General features: G+C 41.9%; 1 protein-coding gene across 1 annotated transcript in view; it reads right to left on the reverse strand.

The window, feature by feature from the left end:
• The window catches only part of RCE1 (Ras converting CAAX endopeptidase 1), a 976724-nt gene that overhangs the window by 125825 nt on the left and 831116 nt on the right, over positions 1–19783 (reverse strand). The window contains exon 7 of the mRNA XM_044075996.1: positions 17986–18048. Within this exon, the coding sequence (XP_043931931.1) occupies positions 17986–18048 (63 nt within the window). The remainder of the gene's footprint in view (positions 1–17985; positions 18049–19783) is intronic.

A 19783-nucleotide genomic window follows, 5' to 3' on the forward strand; every position in this document is an offset into this window, starting at 1 on the left:
AAGCTAATGTTACTCAATGCTATAAGTCTAAACCTAAACATGCACTCTCTTGAGGCACTCCTAAAAATGGAGAAGATAGACATCTGTGCAGTAACTGAGACCTGGTTCAAGGCTCCAGAGAGCACCCATGCAATAGCAGGCTACAACTCTTACCACACTTTTCGGCCACCAAACCAGGATCGAAACACTAAAGGTGGAGGAGTGTCCATATTCACCAAGGATATTCACACCACCAGGTTAGTTGCCCAACACAATGCGTCTGAAATTCTACAGGTGCAACTAACACTAGGTAAGACATCAATCCAAATTGTAGCTTGCTACAGATCCCCCACCATGCCCCAAGATTCTCACTACACCTTTCTAAACATACTGGAAAATATTAATATACAACCAAACACTCTAATATTGGGTGATTTCAACTACCCTGCCATTAACTGGGAAAACTACTCGTGTACCAACACCTTTGCCCAACAGTTCTTGGAATTCATAAATTCCAATGCACTGGATCAACTAATCCATAGTCCCACCAGGGGCTCCAATATCCTAGGACATTGCAAAATAAAATATACTTAACTCCACCACTTCACCGAAACATATATTAAAAAACAAAAAAAAAAAAAAAAGGCAGAAACACAGCAAAACTGTTTGATTTTCTTTTACTTAACACACTAGAACCTCGGCCATTCGCCTTCAACGGACAAAATACAAACAACCAACTTTATATACATAGGTCCAAACCCCAATTAATCCAATTAAATATCAATTGAAAAAAATTACAGCTCATTTAAAAAGCTAGATACACATTTTTACTGCATACACATTTTTAAAGTGATACATGCACATTTTATTTTATTATATCAAACACAGCCATCCTAAACGTTTTAAATAACTTATTTTAAATAATTCATTTAAATGCAGTTAATTCAAAATTGATTAATGAACTATTCTACTAAACTTTTGTATATAAAAATACATATGTATATGTATATATAACATTTATGTAAACCTAGAAAACATGACGATGCGAATTTCATTAATGCAAATATTTATAAATATGAAAGAAAGTAAATTTACTAAAAATGGTTTCATATATTAACCTCAAGATTGAGAACCCTAGGAAGGTGGTCGTATGTCAACATTTCGTGATTCTTCAGCCTCATCACTAGACATTTCCTCTAAAAAAAAAAAGTGGTTCATTTGAAAATATTGATGGTGAAATTGTGCTGGATTCCTCGCAATCACAGGTTAATGAGAATGTGGCAGCTGGGACACATGTTCAACAGCAGGGAAAGTTGAGAAAGAGTCGCTACAAGAGGAAGAAGGACCGCTGAACTTGTTACGTGGAAATTATTTTACCAGCTGTCCAAATGAAGGAACTTTGTGCTCGCCTTTAGGTTTGTGTAATGAGGACCAAAGTGCTGCTGTGGAAGCGGCAGCTGATGCGGAATTGGACTCTCTTATTTTTATTAAATATAAGTGCGTTTCAGGAACCAGATACTTTAAAAATAATTTATCTGATATGCAATTATGTAGCTCAGCTATTTCTTTGATAAAGAACTGGACAAAATTTGTGCCTTTTCAGGTACCTTCATTGGCTGATGTATTAACTGAAGCCAAAAAGTTTTGTAGAAAATTGCATCTTACTGTATTTTTTGGTAAAAATAAAGATGTTGTTAATAATGAAGTTAACTTGAATGGGGATTATTCGCTTTTGAATGATTTATATAATCCCTGGTGATGCTTCTTTAAATGATGATTCTATTTCTGATTGTTTTGGTTTTTCTATTGGCTATGAGAAATTGCCAGTTCCCCATTTACCTAACGTAAGTAATTTCATGCCACCTAAGCTTTCATCTGCTGTAACTCTATTTGAGCAAATGTTCTATAGGAAAATTGAACATGACTATCAAATGTTTGTTAGGGGTAAAAAAAACCTTTAACATCACTAAATGTGAGTGGGAAAGTTTGAATGTGTTGAGGGCAAAATTGAGTGTGTTTAGGCAGGAAGAAAAGGGGGGTAATTGGGTGCTTATGAATAAGCAAGAATATAACAAAATGGTTTGTGATTTATTGAATGTTAGTAAAGACTATATCAAGCAATCACAACCCAGTGAATGAATATAATGCTGAATTGCTTGAGATTTTGGAAAGAGGAGAACGTTTGGGCTTTCTAACTAAGGAAAATGTTAAAAAATTGTATATTGTAAAGCCTGTTGATCCCATTTATTATGCGCTGCCTAAAATACATAAGAGCTTAAGCAAACCACCTGGTAGGCCCATTATTTCTGGGGTAGGTTTGTACTTACAAAACGTAGGTCTGTTTTTGGACTTTTTATTGAAAACATATTTAAGTAAAGTACCTGCCATGTTAAAAATACTGAGGAATTATGTAAGTTATTTAATACAGTGGAACAGTATGATGATTGTTATTGGGTTGTTATTGATGTAAATTCACTTTACACCAACATTCAGACTAAATGGGGTCTTGATGCCATTTGGAATATCATGGGGGATGGGCCTAAAACTGGTTTTGTTATTCGGTTGCTTGAATTTTGCCTTACTCACAATTATTTTAAATTTGATGGTGATGTGTTTTGCAACATAAGGGTACAGCGATGGGGCTTCATATGCTCCAATGTATGCAATTTTGTATATGGGATATTTTGAAAAATTGTTCATCTATAGTACCGATTTCTTTAAGAAGCACGTATTGATTTACAAGCAATTTATAGATGACCTTATTTTTCTGTGTAGGGGTAATGTCAGTGAATTTGATCAATTTTTAATGAGTTAAATTTGAATAGTCATGGTTTAAGGTTTTCTATGAAAAAAGGTGATTCTTGCATTCAAATTTTGGATGTGGTACTGTATGTGGACAGTTGTAGGAAAATTCAATATAGACCGTTCAGGAAGGATACATCAGTTAATTTTTTGCATGAGGATAGTATGCATCCTCCCCATTTGTTAAAATCATTGCCCTTGGGGATACTTAAGCGCATTTGCAGAAACACTTTCTGAAGTGAGGTTTAAAAAGGAATTTTTAAAGGGAAGCTAATGACAGGCTGGTTAAGCAAGGTTACAAGGTTGAGCATTTAAATCAGGCGTTAAATGAGGCTTTGGAAATAAAATCTGGTAAAAAAGTTATGAGTAGCCATAAAGTAGCTATGAATAAGGATTTGTTTGCCAATGCCGGTGATGATGAAATGCTCTTGTTTCTCGATATTCTGTTTTTCTGAGACAATGAGAAGGGCGCCTTTGGTATATAGTTTGTGAAGATGTTACAGTTGGTAATTTGTTTCCAAAGTATGTTAGATTTTCATATGGTAGATATGCCAATTTAAAGGAATTATTGAATATGCCTTAACTAAAGGCCCAGATGCTGATGTGGGTGTTTCTGCTTGTAGATGCTGTAAGGTTTGCAATTTTATTAAAAACATCTCTGGCACTTTTATAAATGGTAGAAAATGTATTTGATGGGGTAATTTTGGGTAATTTTGGTTGCAATTCTTGTGGTGTAGTTTATATTGTGGGGTGTGGATGTTCATAGGTTCATAGGTTCATACTAGGCTATCTGCCCTAGGGCATTTATAAGCCTAGCCAGAGTGTGTGTGGCTTTCACCATCCCTTAGGATGAGAATACTATACCCATTAGTCTGCTGTGCCTCTGTCCAGCAGTGATACAGAGATGATTCCCGGGGTAAACCTACTATCTCCCATCCACTCGTCAAGATTTCTCTTGAACAGAGTCAGTGAGGGGCTCTGCCTCACATGGACTGGGATTCTGTTCCATAGTGTAGGGAGTCTCTGGGTGATGAATCTGTCCCTCCAGCACGTCCTATTTATATCCGTGTTGAGGTTTAAGTCTCTTGCTCTCGTGGCTCTGGTGGATTTGGATTTTTTGAGGTGGAGCATGTCCATTAATTCCGGGTTGGACATGGCCTTGTATGTCAGGCACAGATCACCTCTGAGCAGGCGGTATGCGACTGAATAGAGCTGGAGTTTCTTCAGTCGGGCATCGTATGACATATGTCTGAGCCCCTTTATCCTTTTGGTGAGGAACTTTTGGGGTCTTTCCAACTGCTGCAGGTGTCGGGTAAGGTACATTTCGAATGGGGCGTTGTACTCAATCATTGGTCTGATAAGTGAAGAGTACAGGGTACAATGACCTCTCCTGATCTGGATGTGAATCCCTTCATGATCAGGTGGGCAATGTAAAAGGTCTTCCTAACCACTTTGGCAATGTGAGTGTAAAAGAGAGGTTACTGTCAACTTGGGTCCCCAGGTCCCTGATAACTTCTTCCATGTTTAATGGATTACCACCTATGTGGTAATTAGGGGTTACCTTGTTTTTCCCAAAGGGAATGACTATACATTTTTTGGCATTTAGCTTAAGGCCATGGCTCTGGCACCAGTTATCCATTTCTATGAGACCTTTCTGGAGGATGTCTGTGTCTGATGGAGTGTCAATTATGGTGCCCAGTTTGCAGTCATCTGCAAATTTTGTCAGCCACAATACCCCTATGTTTGCCTGCACTTCAGAAAAATAAATGCCGAACAAGAGGGGGCCCAGGACTGAGCCCTGTGGGACACCGCTCGTGACTGGCTTAGAGTCTGACATGGCACCAGCAACTCTAACCCTGTGTGTTCTGTCCTTGAGCCAGTTTGCAACCCATCTTGTGACATATGGGTTTACATCTAAGCTGGTGAGCTTTTCTATGATGCCCGAGTGGGGTATTGTGTCGAACGCTTTTGCTAGGTCAAGGTAGGCTGTGTGAACTGCCTTACCCTCATCAATGGCCTTAGTGACTGTTTTGAAAAAGTCGACCAAGTTCAAGAGGCAGGATCTGCCCTTGACAAAGCCAAATTGGGTAGGATCCAGTGTCTGTAGGTCCCCAATGTCTTTATTTATGAGTTCCATTATGATCCTCTCCATAGCTTTGCAGACAAGGCTAGTCAAGCTTATGAGGCGGTAATTTCCAGGGTCCGGAGAAGCACCGCCTTTGTGGAGTGGGACCACAGTTGCCGTACGCCATTCTTTGGGTACGTATCCTGTAGTAAGGCTAAGATTAAACAGCAGCCTTATGTGTGGGTTTAGTTCCTCATTGAGTTTGTGTAGCACACAGCCGGGGACACCGTCCGGTCCCATTGATGCTGTGCTTTTTGCTTTAGAGAGAGCAGCTCTCACCTGGGCATCTGAGATGTTTGGGAGGCTAGACTCTGGTGGGATAGATATTTCTCCTTTTGGGGGGGAGGGAGGGGAGAAATTTGCACTGAACCTGTCTGCCAGTATGTTGGCAATGTCTGTGGGTTCAGTGATTTTCTTATCATTTTGGACTAATTCTGAGCATATCTGGGAGTTTCCACCCAGGTTTCTAACATAGCTAAAGAAGGCTTTATGATTGTCTTTTGTGTCATTAGCGATTTTTCTCTCAAAGTTGGCCTTGGATGATTTTATGAGTGATCGTAGTTTTTGCTAGTATTGATCAGAGATGCCTTCCCATTTAGGGATTTTGCTCTGTCATGTAGTAGCTTTCTCCTCTTGTTGTAGAGTTTGTTTATGGCTGGAGTCCACCAGACCGGGCGCCTGCCTTTGGTGGAAAGGGTCTTGATTTTATTAGGGATTGCTTGATCCATACATTCCTGGAGGTGCTCGTAGAAGGCATTTGTAAGGGTTTCAGCAGCGTGGGTTGTGGTTTCCACTGGCTCAGGGGCCTTGAAGGATACCACTCCAGTCTTAAGAAGTGTGAAGTTTGCTTTTGAGAAGTTCTTCACTGTGGTCTTTTTTGCTGGGGTGGGGGCGGGATGTGGATCTCCAGTGAGATTAATTTATGGTCTGATCTCACCAATGAGGGATATACTTCCGGTGTGGAGCATTTTGTCCCCATGTTTGTGATGATCAGGTCTAGTATATTTTCTCCTCTTGTGGGAATGGTGACTAGTTGTTCCATAGCATTTGAGTTTATGAACTCAAGGAACCTTTGGGCTAGGGTGTTGGGGCTTGAGTAATGTTCCCAGTCTATGTTTGGGTAGTTGAAGTCACCCAATATGATGGTGTTTGGAGAGACATTCATACTCTCCAGTGTCTTCAGGAAGGCTGTGTGGGTTTCCTGAGTTTGAGAAGGTGGTCTGTAGCATGTTACAAACTGTAGGGCAGTTTTACCTATGGTTAATTGCACCTGGATGGTCTCCGATGCTTCGTGCGTTGCCACTAACCTGGAGGTGTGGGTATCCTTTATGAATATGGATACTCCCCCTCCTTTTGTGGTTCAGTCCGGATTTTGCGGGCGGAACGCATGATATGAGGTATAACCTGATAGTGCTGGGGTGCTCTCAGGAGCCTTGAACCAGGTTTCAGTCACAGCACAGACATCGATGTTCTCCATACTGAGGAGGGCTTCGAGGGCGTGCATCTTGAGGTTTAGACTTCTGGCATTGAGCAGTATTACCCTTAGTTTTTCTCCATTTTTGTTTTCTAGGGCAGTAGGTTTATCATTTGAGCCTTGCCTAAAAAAGGCACTATGGGGTGGCAAGAGCCTTTGCCAATATCTGGAAGCCCAGGGTGACAGGTGCAAGCCGTCCCTTGAAGCAGCGTGGCTTGTCAAGCATGTCATCCCAGGCAGACAGACATTGGATCCCCTTAGAATGACACCAGTAATTAAGCCAATTATTAAAGCTGACCATTTTGTCTCTGTATTGTGGCATCATTCTTGGTGAGGGTAGGATACTGCTCAGGGTCAGGGTCATACCGGCCTGGGCTACATAATCTGAGAGCTCCTCTATGTCTCTTTTCATGTAGTCCAGGGAGGTGCGTCTCAGGTCATTCACACCAGCATGGACAATGACTGAGTCATACTTGTACTTGCTGTGGAGTGACCTGAGTGCTTGTGTTATGTGGCGGATTCTAGCGCCTGACAGGCAGCTTACTGTGATCTTTTCCTTGTTCAGTCTGGTGAGTGGGACGTCAGTGTGTCTGACTATGGAGTCACCTATAACAAGTGTGTCTGGCATTGTGTTTGGCCTTAAGGGCTGTGACTGTTTAGCACACTGACTTTGAGAACTATGTGTTGCATGTCTTATGTCTTGAGGTGGCAGTTGCTTGGGTGTCTGCTTTGGAGGCCTCTGTAGTTTTGGTAGATTTTTGATCAGTGCCTCCGAGTATGTCTTTGTGTGTTTATGTGTTTGTTTTGCAGTTGTGATAGTTCTATGTGAAACTGGGTTTGTGGTGTGCGTGGTTTCCTTCTCCTCCTGTCTGGTCTTGCCAGTCCTGAGTTGAGAGAGCTCAGCCTCCAGTTTGGCTATATAGTTGCATCTCTCACATGTATTTGTGTTTTGTGGGAGGAGTGGGTTCTGTGTGTACATGAGGCAATTGTAACATTGCCTCAAGATGCCCAGATTCACCAGCTGAACAGGAGAGGACGCTAGCAACTGACCCTTCGACATGCTAGAAAAAGTGAAAAAGTTTGCTGTGTAACTGAGTCAGAAGGGACCTATAGAGAAATGGGTACTCAAGGGGATTCTAGGCTAATGTAGTACTTTGTTTAGTATACAAGTACTTTACCTATATAAAAATGCTTTAGGAGCAAGTGCTGAGCTTTACCTATATAAAAATGCTTTAGGAGCAAGTGCTGAGCTTTTGAGATAGAGAATAGACTGTTTAGATTGCAAGTAGAGAAGTTCTAAGGGAAAAATTGAAAAGCAGACTTTACGGAGCCAGAAATAGTTTAACCTTGTTTAACCGGCGCTGCCCGATGGTGCTCTATGGGCAACTCTGCGCTAAATCATGCAAAAGCGCTAAAGCGGGCTTTATAGCAGGGGGTTGAAAAGAGCTAGGAATTGACCCAAAATGGCCAATAGACTACAAGTTTCTGGCTGGAACCACTGCTCTAGGGACAAATAGGCTGCTCAGTGCTCCCCACTCCCACTGGTGAACAAAGAAGCTTCCCTTTATCCAAATAAGGATATGGAATAGCACAGGAACCAAGCCAAAGCCCAGAGATCAGCAAACTCTGAAGACTGGACTATTCTAGTTCAGTAAGGCGGGAAAACAAGATTTTTTATTTTTTTATTTTTTTTTTTTGCAGAAAACAGAGGAAAAACAGACAGTAAATGCTTTTAAACTAGCGCACTTGAGTGTGTTAGCCTACAGGTAAAATTAAACAACAAATAACTTTTTTAAAAGTGCAAAACAGTTAACACAAAAACAGTTTAAATAGAATGCAGAGCTGTATAAACAGGCGAAAATGCAGTCGCTAAGCAGTAAATAATCAAAAAGCCAGAAAAAAAATACTTAAATCAGGAAAAAGTCACTCTCTTGCTCTCTGCTGCTTGTAGAACTCTGCAGGACACCACGAGGAGCTGTGCTGAGTTGAATACAAGCGAAAAAGCACGCTTTATTACAGGGGGCTGAAAAGAGCTAGGAATTGACCCAAAATGGCCAATAGACTACAAGTTTCTGGCTGGAACCACTCCTCTAGGGACAAACAGGCCGCTCAGTGCTCCCCACTCCCACTGGTGAACAAAGACGCTTCCTTTTATCCAAATAAGGATATGGAATAGCACAGGAACCAAGACAAAGCCCAGAGGTCAGCAAACTCTGAAGACTGGACTATTCTAGTTCAGTAAGGCGGGAAAACAAGATTTTTTTTTTTTCTTTTTTGCAGAAAACAGAAGAAAAACAGACAGTAAATGCTATAAATGCTTTTAAACGGCTAGCACACTTGAGTGTGTTAGCCTACAGGTAAAATTAAGCAACAAGTAACTTTTTTAAAAGTGCAAAACAGTTAATCAACACAAAAAACAGTTTAAATAGAATGCAGAGCTGTATGAACAGGCGAAAAAGCAGTCGCTAAGCAGTAAATAATCAAAAAGCCAGAAAAAAATACTTAAATCAGGAAAAAGTCACTCTTTTGCTCTCTGCTGCTTGTAGAACTCTTTAAAAATGTGTAAATGTAAAATGGTATATAGGTCAAACAAAAACAGCAGTAAAAGTTAGGATCATGGAACATAGGAGGGATATCAGTAAGAGAAATTTTAAGAGTCCAGTTGCCGAACACTTTGTGAATATCCATGGGGGAAGCACTAGTTCCTTTTTCTTTAGTATTCTGGCACAACCTGTGTTAGTTAGGGGGTGATATGGTGAGAAGGTTGAATGAGTTGAAAAGTAAGTTCATTCTCGATTACGGGACCTTATTTCCTAGGGGTCTCAATCTTGAGGTTAATATATGACATTTTTTTAGTAAGTTTACTTTCTTTCATATTTATAAATATTTGCATTAATGAAATTCGCATTGTCATGTTTTCTGGGTTTACATAAATGTTTTATATATATATATATATATATATATATATACACATATGTATTTTTATATACAAAAGTTTAGTAGAATAGTTCATTAATCAATTTTGAATTAACTGTATTTAAATGAATTTAGAATCAGTTATTTAAAATGTTTAGGATGGCTGTGTTTGATATAATAAAAGAAAATGTGCATGTATAACTTTAAAAATGTGTACGCAGTACAAATATGTATCTAGCATTTTAAATAAGCTGTAATTTTTCAATTAATACTTAATTGGATTAATTGGGGGTTGGACCTATGTATATAAAGTTGGTTGTTTGTATTTTTTCCTTTGAAGGTGAATGGCCGAGGTACCAGTGTGTTAAAGTAAAAGAAAATCAAACAGTTTTGCTGTGTTTCTGCCTCTTTTTTTGTTTTTTAATATATGCTCCAATATCCTAGACCTGGTCATTACCAACATGGGATATCAATGTTCCACACCTATGGTCATCCTCTCGTTGGTCAGGTCAGACCAGACCATAAGCTAATCACCCTTAACATCCACATCCCACCCCCAGCCCCCAGTAAGGAAACCACCATAAAAAACTTCTCCAAAGCCAACTTCATGCTACTCAAGTCAGAAGTTACAAACTGCATGACACCCATGCAGACGGGAACTGAAATTTTGACTGCTCAGTCATACACTAAGGCACTGTACGAGCACATCCACTCATGCATGAATCGTGCCATCCCAAATAGAACCAAGATGCTCTTCTCCAAAAAAAGGAAGCCAATCTGGTGGTCCCCTGCCATAAACAAACTTTACAACAAAAGGAAGAAACTGTTGCAGAAGAGAGGAAAATCCCAGGATGCAAAAAACTCCCTTACCAGCCTTAGTAAGAAGCTGAGATCCCTCATAAAATCCTCCAAAGCTAGTTACGAAAATAAAATTGCCAAAGATTCCAAAGACAACCACAAAGCATTCTATAACTATGTCAAGAATCTAAATGGCAATGCTCAGATCTGCTCTGAGCTACAACAGACTGGCATTAAATATACTGATCCCAAGTATATTGCCAATATCCTGGCAGATAATTTCAGTACCAACTTCACCCCCCTCACCCCCAAGATGGCCCATCTCAATACCGGAAGATTGCCAAATTCCGGTAATAACGGCCACACAGGTAAAAAACGCAGTCTCCAAAGCTAAGAATACAGCATCCATGGGACCAGATGACATCTCGGGCTGTGTACTACATGAACTACAAAATGAACTGGCACCTCACCTAAGTGTCATGTTTAATCATACCCTCAACCTCAGGCTTCGTGCCCACTGAGTGGCGCACAGCTACAGTTATCCCACTCCACAAGGGAGGATCCACCTTGGATCCCGGGAACTATCGTCCCATCAGTCTGACGAGCCTGGTCTGCAAGGCCATGGAACTTATAAACAAAGACATTGGCAACCTTCAAACACTGGACGCCACCCAGTTTGGGTTTGTGAAGGGGCCGATCTTGTCTCCTGAACCTGATTGACTTCTTTGAATCAGTCTCCAGAGCCGTGGACAAGGGTAAGGCAGTCCACACAGCCTATGTGGACCTTGCCTTTGACACCATCCCCCACTCTGGAATCATAGATAAACTTACTAAGCTGGGCATTAATCCTTACATCACTCGATGGGGTGCCAACTGGCTTACTGACAGAACCCACACTAAATGTAGCTGACTTCAAATCCAGCTCCAGACAAGTGGAGTACCTCAGGATTCAGTCGTGGGACCTCTCTTGTTTGGCATCTACTTCTCTTAAGTACAGGCCAACACTATGGGACTCTGGCTAACAAAGTTCGCAGATGAGTGCAAACTGGGAGCCATTATTGAATCCCCAAATGATGTGGATACTCTACAAAAGGGCCTTACAGAAACAGATGCTTGGTGCCAGTGCCATGGGCTCAAGCTCAATGCCAAGAAATGTATAGTTATCCCCTTTGGGAAAAAACATGTACCCGTGCATTACCACATAGGTGGCAGTACACTAAACACCGAAAGCATGATAAGAGACTTAGGGCACAGGTGGACAGTGGTCTCACCTTCGATAACCACATCGCCACAACAGTCAGGAAATCCTTCTATGTGGCACACCTAATCAGTAAGGGCTTTTCATCCAGAAAAAAGGGAGGTCATTGTCTCTCAGTACTCATCCTTCATTAGACCCCTTATAGAATACAACTCCCCATTTGGTATGTACCTCTCAAGACATCTGCAACTGGAAAGGCCAGAGAAATACCTCACTAAAAGAATTACAGGCCTAAAGCAGATGCCCTATGCTGACCGCCTTAAAAAACTCCAAATATACTCTGTCGAATATTGTCTACTCCGAGGCAATCTCTGCTTAACATACAAGGCCATGTCAAACCCAAAGCTGTTGGACATGCTACACTTAAAGAAATCCGAATCCCTCAGAGCCACATGCACCAGGGATCTAAACCTTGTCATCACAATAAACAAAACATGCTGGAGGGATAGGTTCCTGACCCAGAGACTCCCCAGACTCTGGAACAGACTGCCCATACATGCCAAGCAGAGCACCTCTTGGCCCTCTTCAAAAGGAACCTTGATGATTGGATGAGAGAAAGGAAATTCACCCCGGGGATCACATCAGTCGCCCTGCTAGACAGAGGTCCAGAGAAGTAAATAGTGTGGGAAGAAATAGCCACGGAATTGTTATGGCTAGGCTTGTATAGGCCCTAGGGCCGATAGCCTAGTACTAACCTATGAACCTATTACAGCTGATGGCACACTGTCCTCAAAGAGGATTGTCATTAATGGTGCACTCTAGGGCTCTATTTTGGGACTTCTATTAGGTGTTTACTTCTCTGATATGAAATCTGATATTAGGACCTCTGGCTGACCAAATAAACAGATGACTGCAAACTTGGAGCCAACAACTCCCTGGAAGACACTTGGATTCTCCAACAGGGCTTGGCAAACTCATGTCAGGATCACAGTTGAAAGTTTAATGCCAAAAAATGCAGCTTCATACAGTTTGAGAAGCAGAAGCTCTTCCACACCTACCAAATAAATGATATCCCACCTTTAAAACAGACACTGTCATTAGAGACCTAAGGTACCTTCATAGGCAGGTACTACACTATTGGCCCTAGGGCCTATACAAGCCTAGCCATAAAGGTACCTTGGTTTTCGCCACCCAAGAAAATTATTTTCCTGTGCCCCTGTCAAGCAGAACCACAGAAGTGATCCCGGGGTGAATTTTCTATTACCCATCCAATCATCAAGATTTTTCTTGAAGAGTGCTCATGAGGAGCTCTGTTTGACATAGATAGGTAGTCTGTTCCAAAGTATGGGAAGTCTCTGGGACAGGAATCGATCCCTCCAGCATGTTCTGTTTATTGTGGTGACAAGGTTTAGGTCCCTAGAGTGTGCATCTCAGAGGGATTGGGATTTCTTTAAGTGGAGCATGTCCAACAGCTCTGGATTTGACATAGCTTTGTATGTTAGGCAGAGATCGCCTCTGAGCAGGCGATATGCGACGGAGTAAAGCTGGAGTTTTTAGAGATGATCTGTGTAAGGCATCTGTTTGAGGCCAGTAATCCTCTTTGTGAGGTATTTTTGCAGCCTTTCCATTTGTTGTAGATGTCTTGTGAGGCACATACCAAGGCGTTTTACTCTATAATGGGTCTAATGAGTGATGAGTAGAGGGGAACAATGACCTCTTTTTTTTCTGGATGAGAAAGCTTTTGTGATGAGGTGTGCCACGTAGAAGGATTTCCTGACCACTGTGGCAATTATCAAAGGAGAGACTACTGTCCACCTGTGTCCCAAGGTCTCATCACACTTTCAGTGTTAAGTAGACTACCGCCTATGTGGTAGTTCATGGGTACAGAGTTTTTACCAAAAGGGATGACAATGCACTTTATGGCATTGAGCTTGAGACCATGTCTTTGACACCAGGCATCTGTATCAGTGAGGCCCTTTTGTAGGATGTCCACATTGTTAGGAGTTTCGATTATGGCTCCTAGTTTGCAGTCATCTGCGAATTTAGTTAGCCGAAGACCTTCTGTGTTAGCCTGTACTTCAGAGAAGTAGAAACCAAACAGGGGAGGTCCCAGGACTGAACCCTGTGGTACTCCACTTGTCACTTGTCTGAAGTCTGACTTGGAGTCTTGCTACTTTCACAGTGTGGGTTTCTGTCAGTAAGCCAGTTGGCGGCCCATCTTGTGACATAGGGATTTATACCTAGTTTAGTGAGTTTATCTATAATTCCAGAGTGGGGGATGGTGTGGAACGCCTTGGCGAGATCTAGATAGGCTGTGTAAACCACCTTACCCCATTCTATGGCTTTGGTGACTACTTCAAAGAAGTCTATCAGGTTTAGGAGACGTGATCTGCCTTTTACAAACCCAAACTGTGTGGGGTCCAGAGTTTGGAGATCTCCAATGTCTTTGTTTATGAGTTCCATGATGATATGTTCCATGGCCTTGCAGACAAGGCTCGTCAGGCTAATGGGGCGATAGCTCCCGGAGTCTGTTGTGCCCCCCCCCCCTTGTGGAGTAGGATAACTGTCGCGGTGCACCATTCAATGGGCACAAAGCCTGAGGTGAGGCCATGATTGAACATGGTACTTAGGTGGGGTGCCAGTTCATTCTGTAGTTCATGTAGAAGGCAGCCTGGGATGCTGTCAGGTCCCATGGATGCTGTGTTCTTGGCTTTGGAGAGTGAGGTTTTCACCTATGCAGCCGTGAGTACAGGAACTTTGCATTCTTCCGGTATAAAGATGGGCCCTTTATGGGGTGAGAGGGGGGTAAAGTTAGCACTGAACCTATCTGCCAGGATGTTGGCAATATCAGTTGGTTCTGTATATTTAGTGTCATTGTGCTGTAACTCAGAGCAGATCTGAGTGTTGCCATTAAGATTTGACATAGCTATAAAATGCTTTGTGGTTGTCTTTAGAATCAGTGGCAATTTTGTTTTCATAACTAGCTTTGGAGGATTTTATGAGGGATCTCAGCTTCTTACTGAGGCTGACCAGGGAGTTCCTCCAATCAAGGGATTTTACTCTTTTTTTGCAACAGTTTCTTTCTTCTGTTGTAGAGTTTGTTTATGGCAGAATACCACCAGATTGGCTTCCTTTTTTTGGAGGATAGCATCTTGGTTCTGTTAGGGATAGCACGATCCATGCACTCGTGTAAGTGCTTATAAAGTGCATTTGTGTAGGATTCAGCAGTCATACCTCTATTGTCCATCCGCATGGGTATCGTGAAGTTTGCCACTTCTGTCTTAAGAAACGAAAAGTTGGCTTTGGAGAAATTTTTTACAGTTGTTTTCCTAATGGCGGGTGGGAGCGGGATGTGGATGTCTAGGGTGATTAGCTGTTGGTCGGATCTGACCAACGAGGAGCTGCCCTCTGGTGTGGAACACCGGTCACCCATGCTGGTGATGACCAGGTCTAGGATATTGCTGCCCCTAGTGGGGGTGTGGATAAGTTGATCCAAGGCATTGGAATTGATGATTTCCAGAAAACGTTGAGCAAAAGAGTTGGTACATGAGTAGTTTTCCCAGTTAATGGTAGGGTAGTTGAAATCACCCATTATTAGAGTGTTGGGTTGTACCTTAATATTTTCCAGTGCATCAAGAAAAGAGGAGTGGGAATCCTGGGGCATGGTGGGGGGTCTGCAGCAAGCTACAATCTGGATTGCGGTTTTGCCCAGAGTTAGCTGAACTTGGATAATCTCGGATGCATTATGCTGAGCAACTTGCTTGGAGGTGTGGATATCCTTAATGGATATGGACACACCTCCACCTTTAGTGTTTCGGTCCGGGTTTGGTGGCCAAAAGGTGTGGTATTATGAATTATAGCCTGGTAATGCAGGGGTGCTCTCTGGAGCTTTGAACCAGGTCTCTGTCACTGCACAGATGTCAATGTTCTCCATTTTAAGGAGTGCCTCGAGTGAGTGCATTTTTTGAGGTTTAGACTTCTAGCATTGAATAGCATTACCCTCAGCTTTTGCTTGCTTGTACCCGTTACGGTGGTAAATTTGTCATTTGAACCTTGCCTAAAAAAGGCACTATAGGGGTGGCAAGAGCCTTTCCCAGTATCCGGAATCCCAAGGGCGACAGGTGCAGGCCATCTCTGGCAAAGCAGCGTGATCTGTCGATCGTCATCCCAGGCAGACAGATACTGGATTCCCTTAGAATGACACTAGAAGCTTAGCCAATTGTTAAAGTCAATCATTTTGTTCTTGTACTGTGGTATCATTCTGGATGATGGCAGGATGCTACTCAGGGCTAGGGTCATACCGGCCTGGGCTACAAGATCGGAGAGCTCCTCCATGTCTCTTTTCATGTAGTCCAGGGAGGTACGTCTCAGGTCATTCACACCAACATGGACAATGACCGAGTCATATTTGTACTTGTGAAGTTACCTGAGTGTGTGCGTTATGTGGCGGATCCTGGCACCTGACAAGCAGCTGACAGTAACTTTTTCCTTGTTTATCCTGGTGAGTGGAACATCAGTGTGCCTGACTATAGAGTCACCTATGACTAGAGTGTTGGGTACGTTATGCCTTATGGGCTGTAGTTGAGTGGCACACTGTGTATGTGGGCTATGTGTCATTTGGTTGTGTTGGGGGGGTGGAGGTTGCTTGCATTTCTGCTTTGGAGGTCTCTGTTGTTTGGGCAGATTTGTACTGAGAGCCTCCACGAATGTAGGTGTGTGTTTTGGTGGTGTAGGTTTTGAGGGAATAAGTGATGAGTGTGGTGCGGTGCAAGTGTTTACCTTCTCCTCTTGACTGTCTAGGCCAGTCTTTGGTGAAGAGAGCTTTGCTTCCAGTTTGGCTATATAAGTGCATCTCTCACAGGTCGTAGTGTTGGGTGGTAGAGTGTACATGAGGCAATTGCTGCATTGTCCCAAGATGTCCAGATTCATCAGGTAGACAGGAGAAAACACCAGGAGCTGACCTTTAGACATGCCTGAATAGGTGCTTATTTATTAAGTACTAAAAACTGTTTTCCTCTAGACAAGTGAGGAAAGTTGAGTGCTGTAGTAATTTGTAACTTATTTAGTGCTTACAATGAGTTCTGAACAAATGCTGAGATCAAAGAAACAGATGAGTGCTAAAACTAAAAAGCTGGCTAGTTGCAAGGGAAATTTTGAAGAACAGACTTTATGGCGCCAGGAATAGTTTAACCCCAGTTAAGGGGGGGGGGGGCTTAGGAGCTCACAAACAGTGCTGGACACAGCAAATCTGTATCTGACTTGCCACAGGAAAGGGGGGGAAGCAAGCTTAGAATTTTTTTTCCCAGTAAAGTGGAAATGGAGAAAGCTGGAACAGAAGTTAATTCAACGTTAAGAAGCTGAGTGGGTTGGCCTTCACAAATGTTCTCTATTAGACTGAGTGAACTAATGACACTAGACTGGGAGGAGTGTCACAGATCAAATATACAGTATGGGCGGCCAACTGCAAAGCCACCAAGTATAAGAACACACAACACTAGGGTGGGTGGGAAAAATTACAGTTCCTAGCTGTAGCCACTAAATGAAAGTTTTAAACAGATCAAGGAGCAGACTCGGGAATGCTTTTAAGTACAAACAGACAAAAATGCACAGAAAAGCTCGGACAGAGCACTCACAAACAGAAAATACAACTCTCAGTATGAAAAAGCAGTTTACAATTAAGTAATGTTAAAACAGTATAAAACAGTACATAAATGCAGTGAAACAATAAAAAAAACTTTATAACAGTGCAAAATGTAGGAGATCAACTGTATAGCACAATTATAAGTGTTTCAGAAGTGCGGTTCAGTGAAATAAGTGTAAGAAATAACTTATCCTGCTCTTGGAATCTTAAGGAATTTCCACTTATGCAATGCAATCCAGAGCCTGACAACAAGCATACTTAATGATCTCTCATTTGACCTTTATATATCCACAGTCTTTAACAAAGCCTTCTGCCACTACAAATAGATTAATAAGGACAACTCCTTTCCGTCAAGAGAGGTCATTATTCCCCCTACTCAACTCTGATCAGCCACAAACTAGAATACAATATACCTGGTTAATACATGTCCAGATATCTACCCCAGCTTGAAAAAACAGCAATTACTCACAAAAAGAAATGTTTGTTAGGAGCTCTGTATGCTACCTAGAACATCTGAAAGCCCAGACTCACTCCTCTGTTTTATGCCTGTCCTACAAAACTGTAAATAACCCAATCCCCTTGACCTACTATATATTCACAAGACTGGTAGCAGCACAAATGCAAGATCAAGGGACCCAACTCTAATCTGCAACATAAAAAGGACTTGCAGCGCTCTCCAAAAACTCAGGAACAAACTCCTGCTTTCTGTAAAACAAAGCATGCGCTTCTCTCTCTTAAAATCTAACTTAGATAAATGGATGGGGAAATAGCAAACTTATCCTAGGCCTATCCGCACTACTCATTATGAGCAGAGAGAGCAGCTAGTTGGGTTTAACAGTGGTTCTGAAGTGGCTAGGCTTCCAAAGACTTAACTTGCCTGTTAGCAACCTATGAACCTGGCTTACTGGCGCAGGCTGGTGTCCTGTCATTGACCAGTAGGCCAAATATTTTTGAAACGTTCATTTTACACCTACAATGGTACAAAAACTATATGCAAACAATTAACATACTGACAATTTGCATCTTTAAAAAAAAAAAAAAAGTTTACTGACCTGTTCTAATAAAGATAAAAGCAGTGTATGCTCCAAAAACAGCGGTGTAGGAGAACTGGAATGCTGTGAAACAAAAAATGAAAATTCAGTGTCAATGAAGAGTCCGACTGCCTTGGCAACCTTGTTAGTCATTTCAAATAATTGGAGTGCTGCTAAAGGACATCTTGTAAAATGTTTTATCACAGACAGAACTGTACAAAGAAATAAAAAAAAAAGGTTACAGCAAGAGTTATAGGAAAAGAAAAATTAATCGTTAAACTGGTTAGACGGTATTAAAACATTCCCAAGAATGCCTTTCTATACCTGACATGCCCATAAAAGTGTACTGACAGTTTTAGCTACCAATATTTAAAAAAATACTGTATTTAAACACATGCTTTACTTGACAATCTGCCTACTAACATATTAAAAGCAAAGGAAACAGAAATTAATTCTTAACTATTTTATATATGCTTTAAAGTTACTTTTTTAAAAAACAAACAGGATACTCTCAGTGGAAAACATGAAAACCAAAAAAGCCCACACTCCAATTCAGCTCTCAAACAACTTTAATAAATCTCAGAAAGTACAGTTGTCTACACTTACCATAAATGTAGATGTTAGAGTGTATTCACAGTTGCAGTCATCACACTTGGGTTATCCCGCCAGGGGTAGCCCTCAGTCGGCCTGAAAACCAGAGGCTTAGTATTTCTGCGACGGTTGCTATCATTTCAAGACTGACGTCAGGTCATCAGAGGTATAAAAACAGGCAGCTGACGTAATTACATCAGTTTTTCTTGCCTCAAATGTCAGGAGACCCCAAATAGGGAGCTAAGTTATGGTGGAAAAACACCACCAGTAAAAGTTAAATACCAATAGCCCAGTAAGGAATGAGGAAGAGAGAGAGAGAGACAAGGGGGCTGTAGGGTGGGAAACCAGGACTGCAACAGTGAATACACACGAACATCTACATTTATGGTAAGTGTACACAACAGTATTATGTTTTTCGTGTTTCACTGCTGCAGTCATCACACTTAGGTTGATTCCCAAAGCTGAAGAATGGGTGGAGGCAGTCAAGAAGAGTTGGGGCTAGCTAGTATGCCCTGCAGGACTGCTGTTGCAAAGCTCGCCCTGGATTTGGAAAAGATAGGCAGGGGGTAATGCTTGGTTAAGGTATGAACAGAATTCCAAGTAGAAGCTTCCAGAATGTCCCTGGTAGGGACTCCTCTGAGAAAGGCTGTAGAGGTTGAAGTTCCCCTAGTGGAATGTGTTCTGACCCCCTGAGGGTGTGGTTTCCCATGGTGTTTGTAAAAGAAATGGATACAGTGTGCTATCCATTTGGAGATGGTTTGTTTTGATATGGCCTTGCCCTCTGCCCCTGGTGCAAAGCTGACTAGTAATTGGTCAGATTTCCTATTAAGGTAGAATCTGAGCTGTCTATGCCCATCTAAGGAGTGCAGGATTCTTTCCCCCTTATTTTGAAGATTAGGAAAAAAGGTGGGCAAATGGATAGACTGGTTGAGAGCCACACTGGATACCACTTTAGGCATGAAAGTTGGGTTGGCCCTGAGGGAGACAGCATGAAAAATAATGAAGGGTTCCACAGTCATAAGTGCTTGTAGCTCAGACACTCTTAGCTGAAATGATGGCCAGAAGCAAGGCTGTTTTCCAAGAGAGAAATGTTAACTCTGCTGATGCTGCAGGCTCAAAGGGGGGTAGTGTGAGCTTTTCCAACACAAAGTTAAGGTCCCAAGCAGGGGTGGAGGCTCTTCTTGGTGGCCTTAAGTTGTTAGCCCCTCTCAGGAACAGATCCAAGAGA

Source organism: Protopterus annectens, chromosome 6.part1 (assembly GCF_019279795.1).
Source record: "Protopterus annectens isolate FY-2018-M chromosome 6.part1, PAN1.0, whole genome shotgun sequence".
In the NCBI taxonomy this organism is placed as follows: domain Eukaryota; kingdom Metazoa; phylum Chordata; order Ceratodontiformes; family Protopteridae; genus Protopterus; species Protopterus annectens.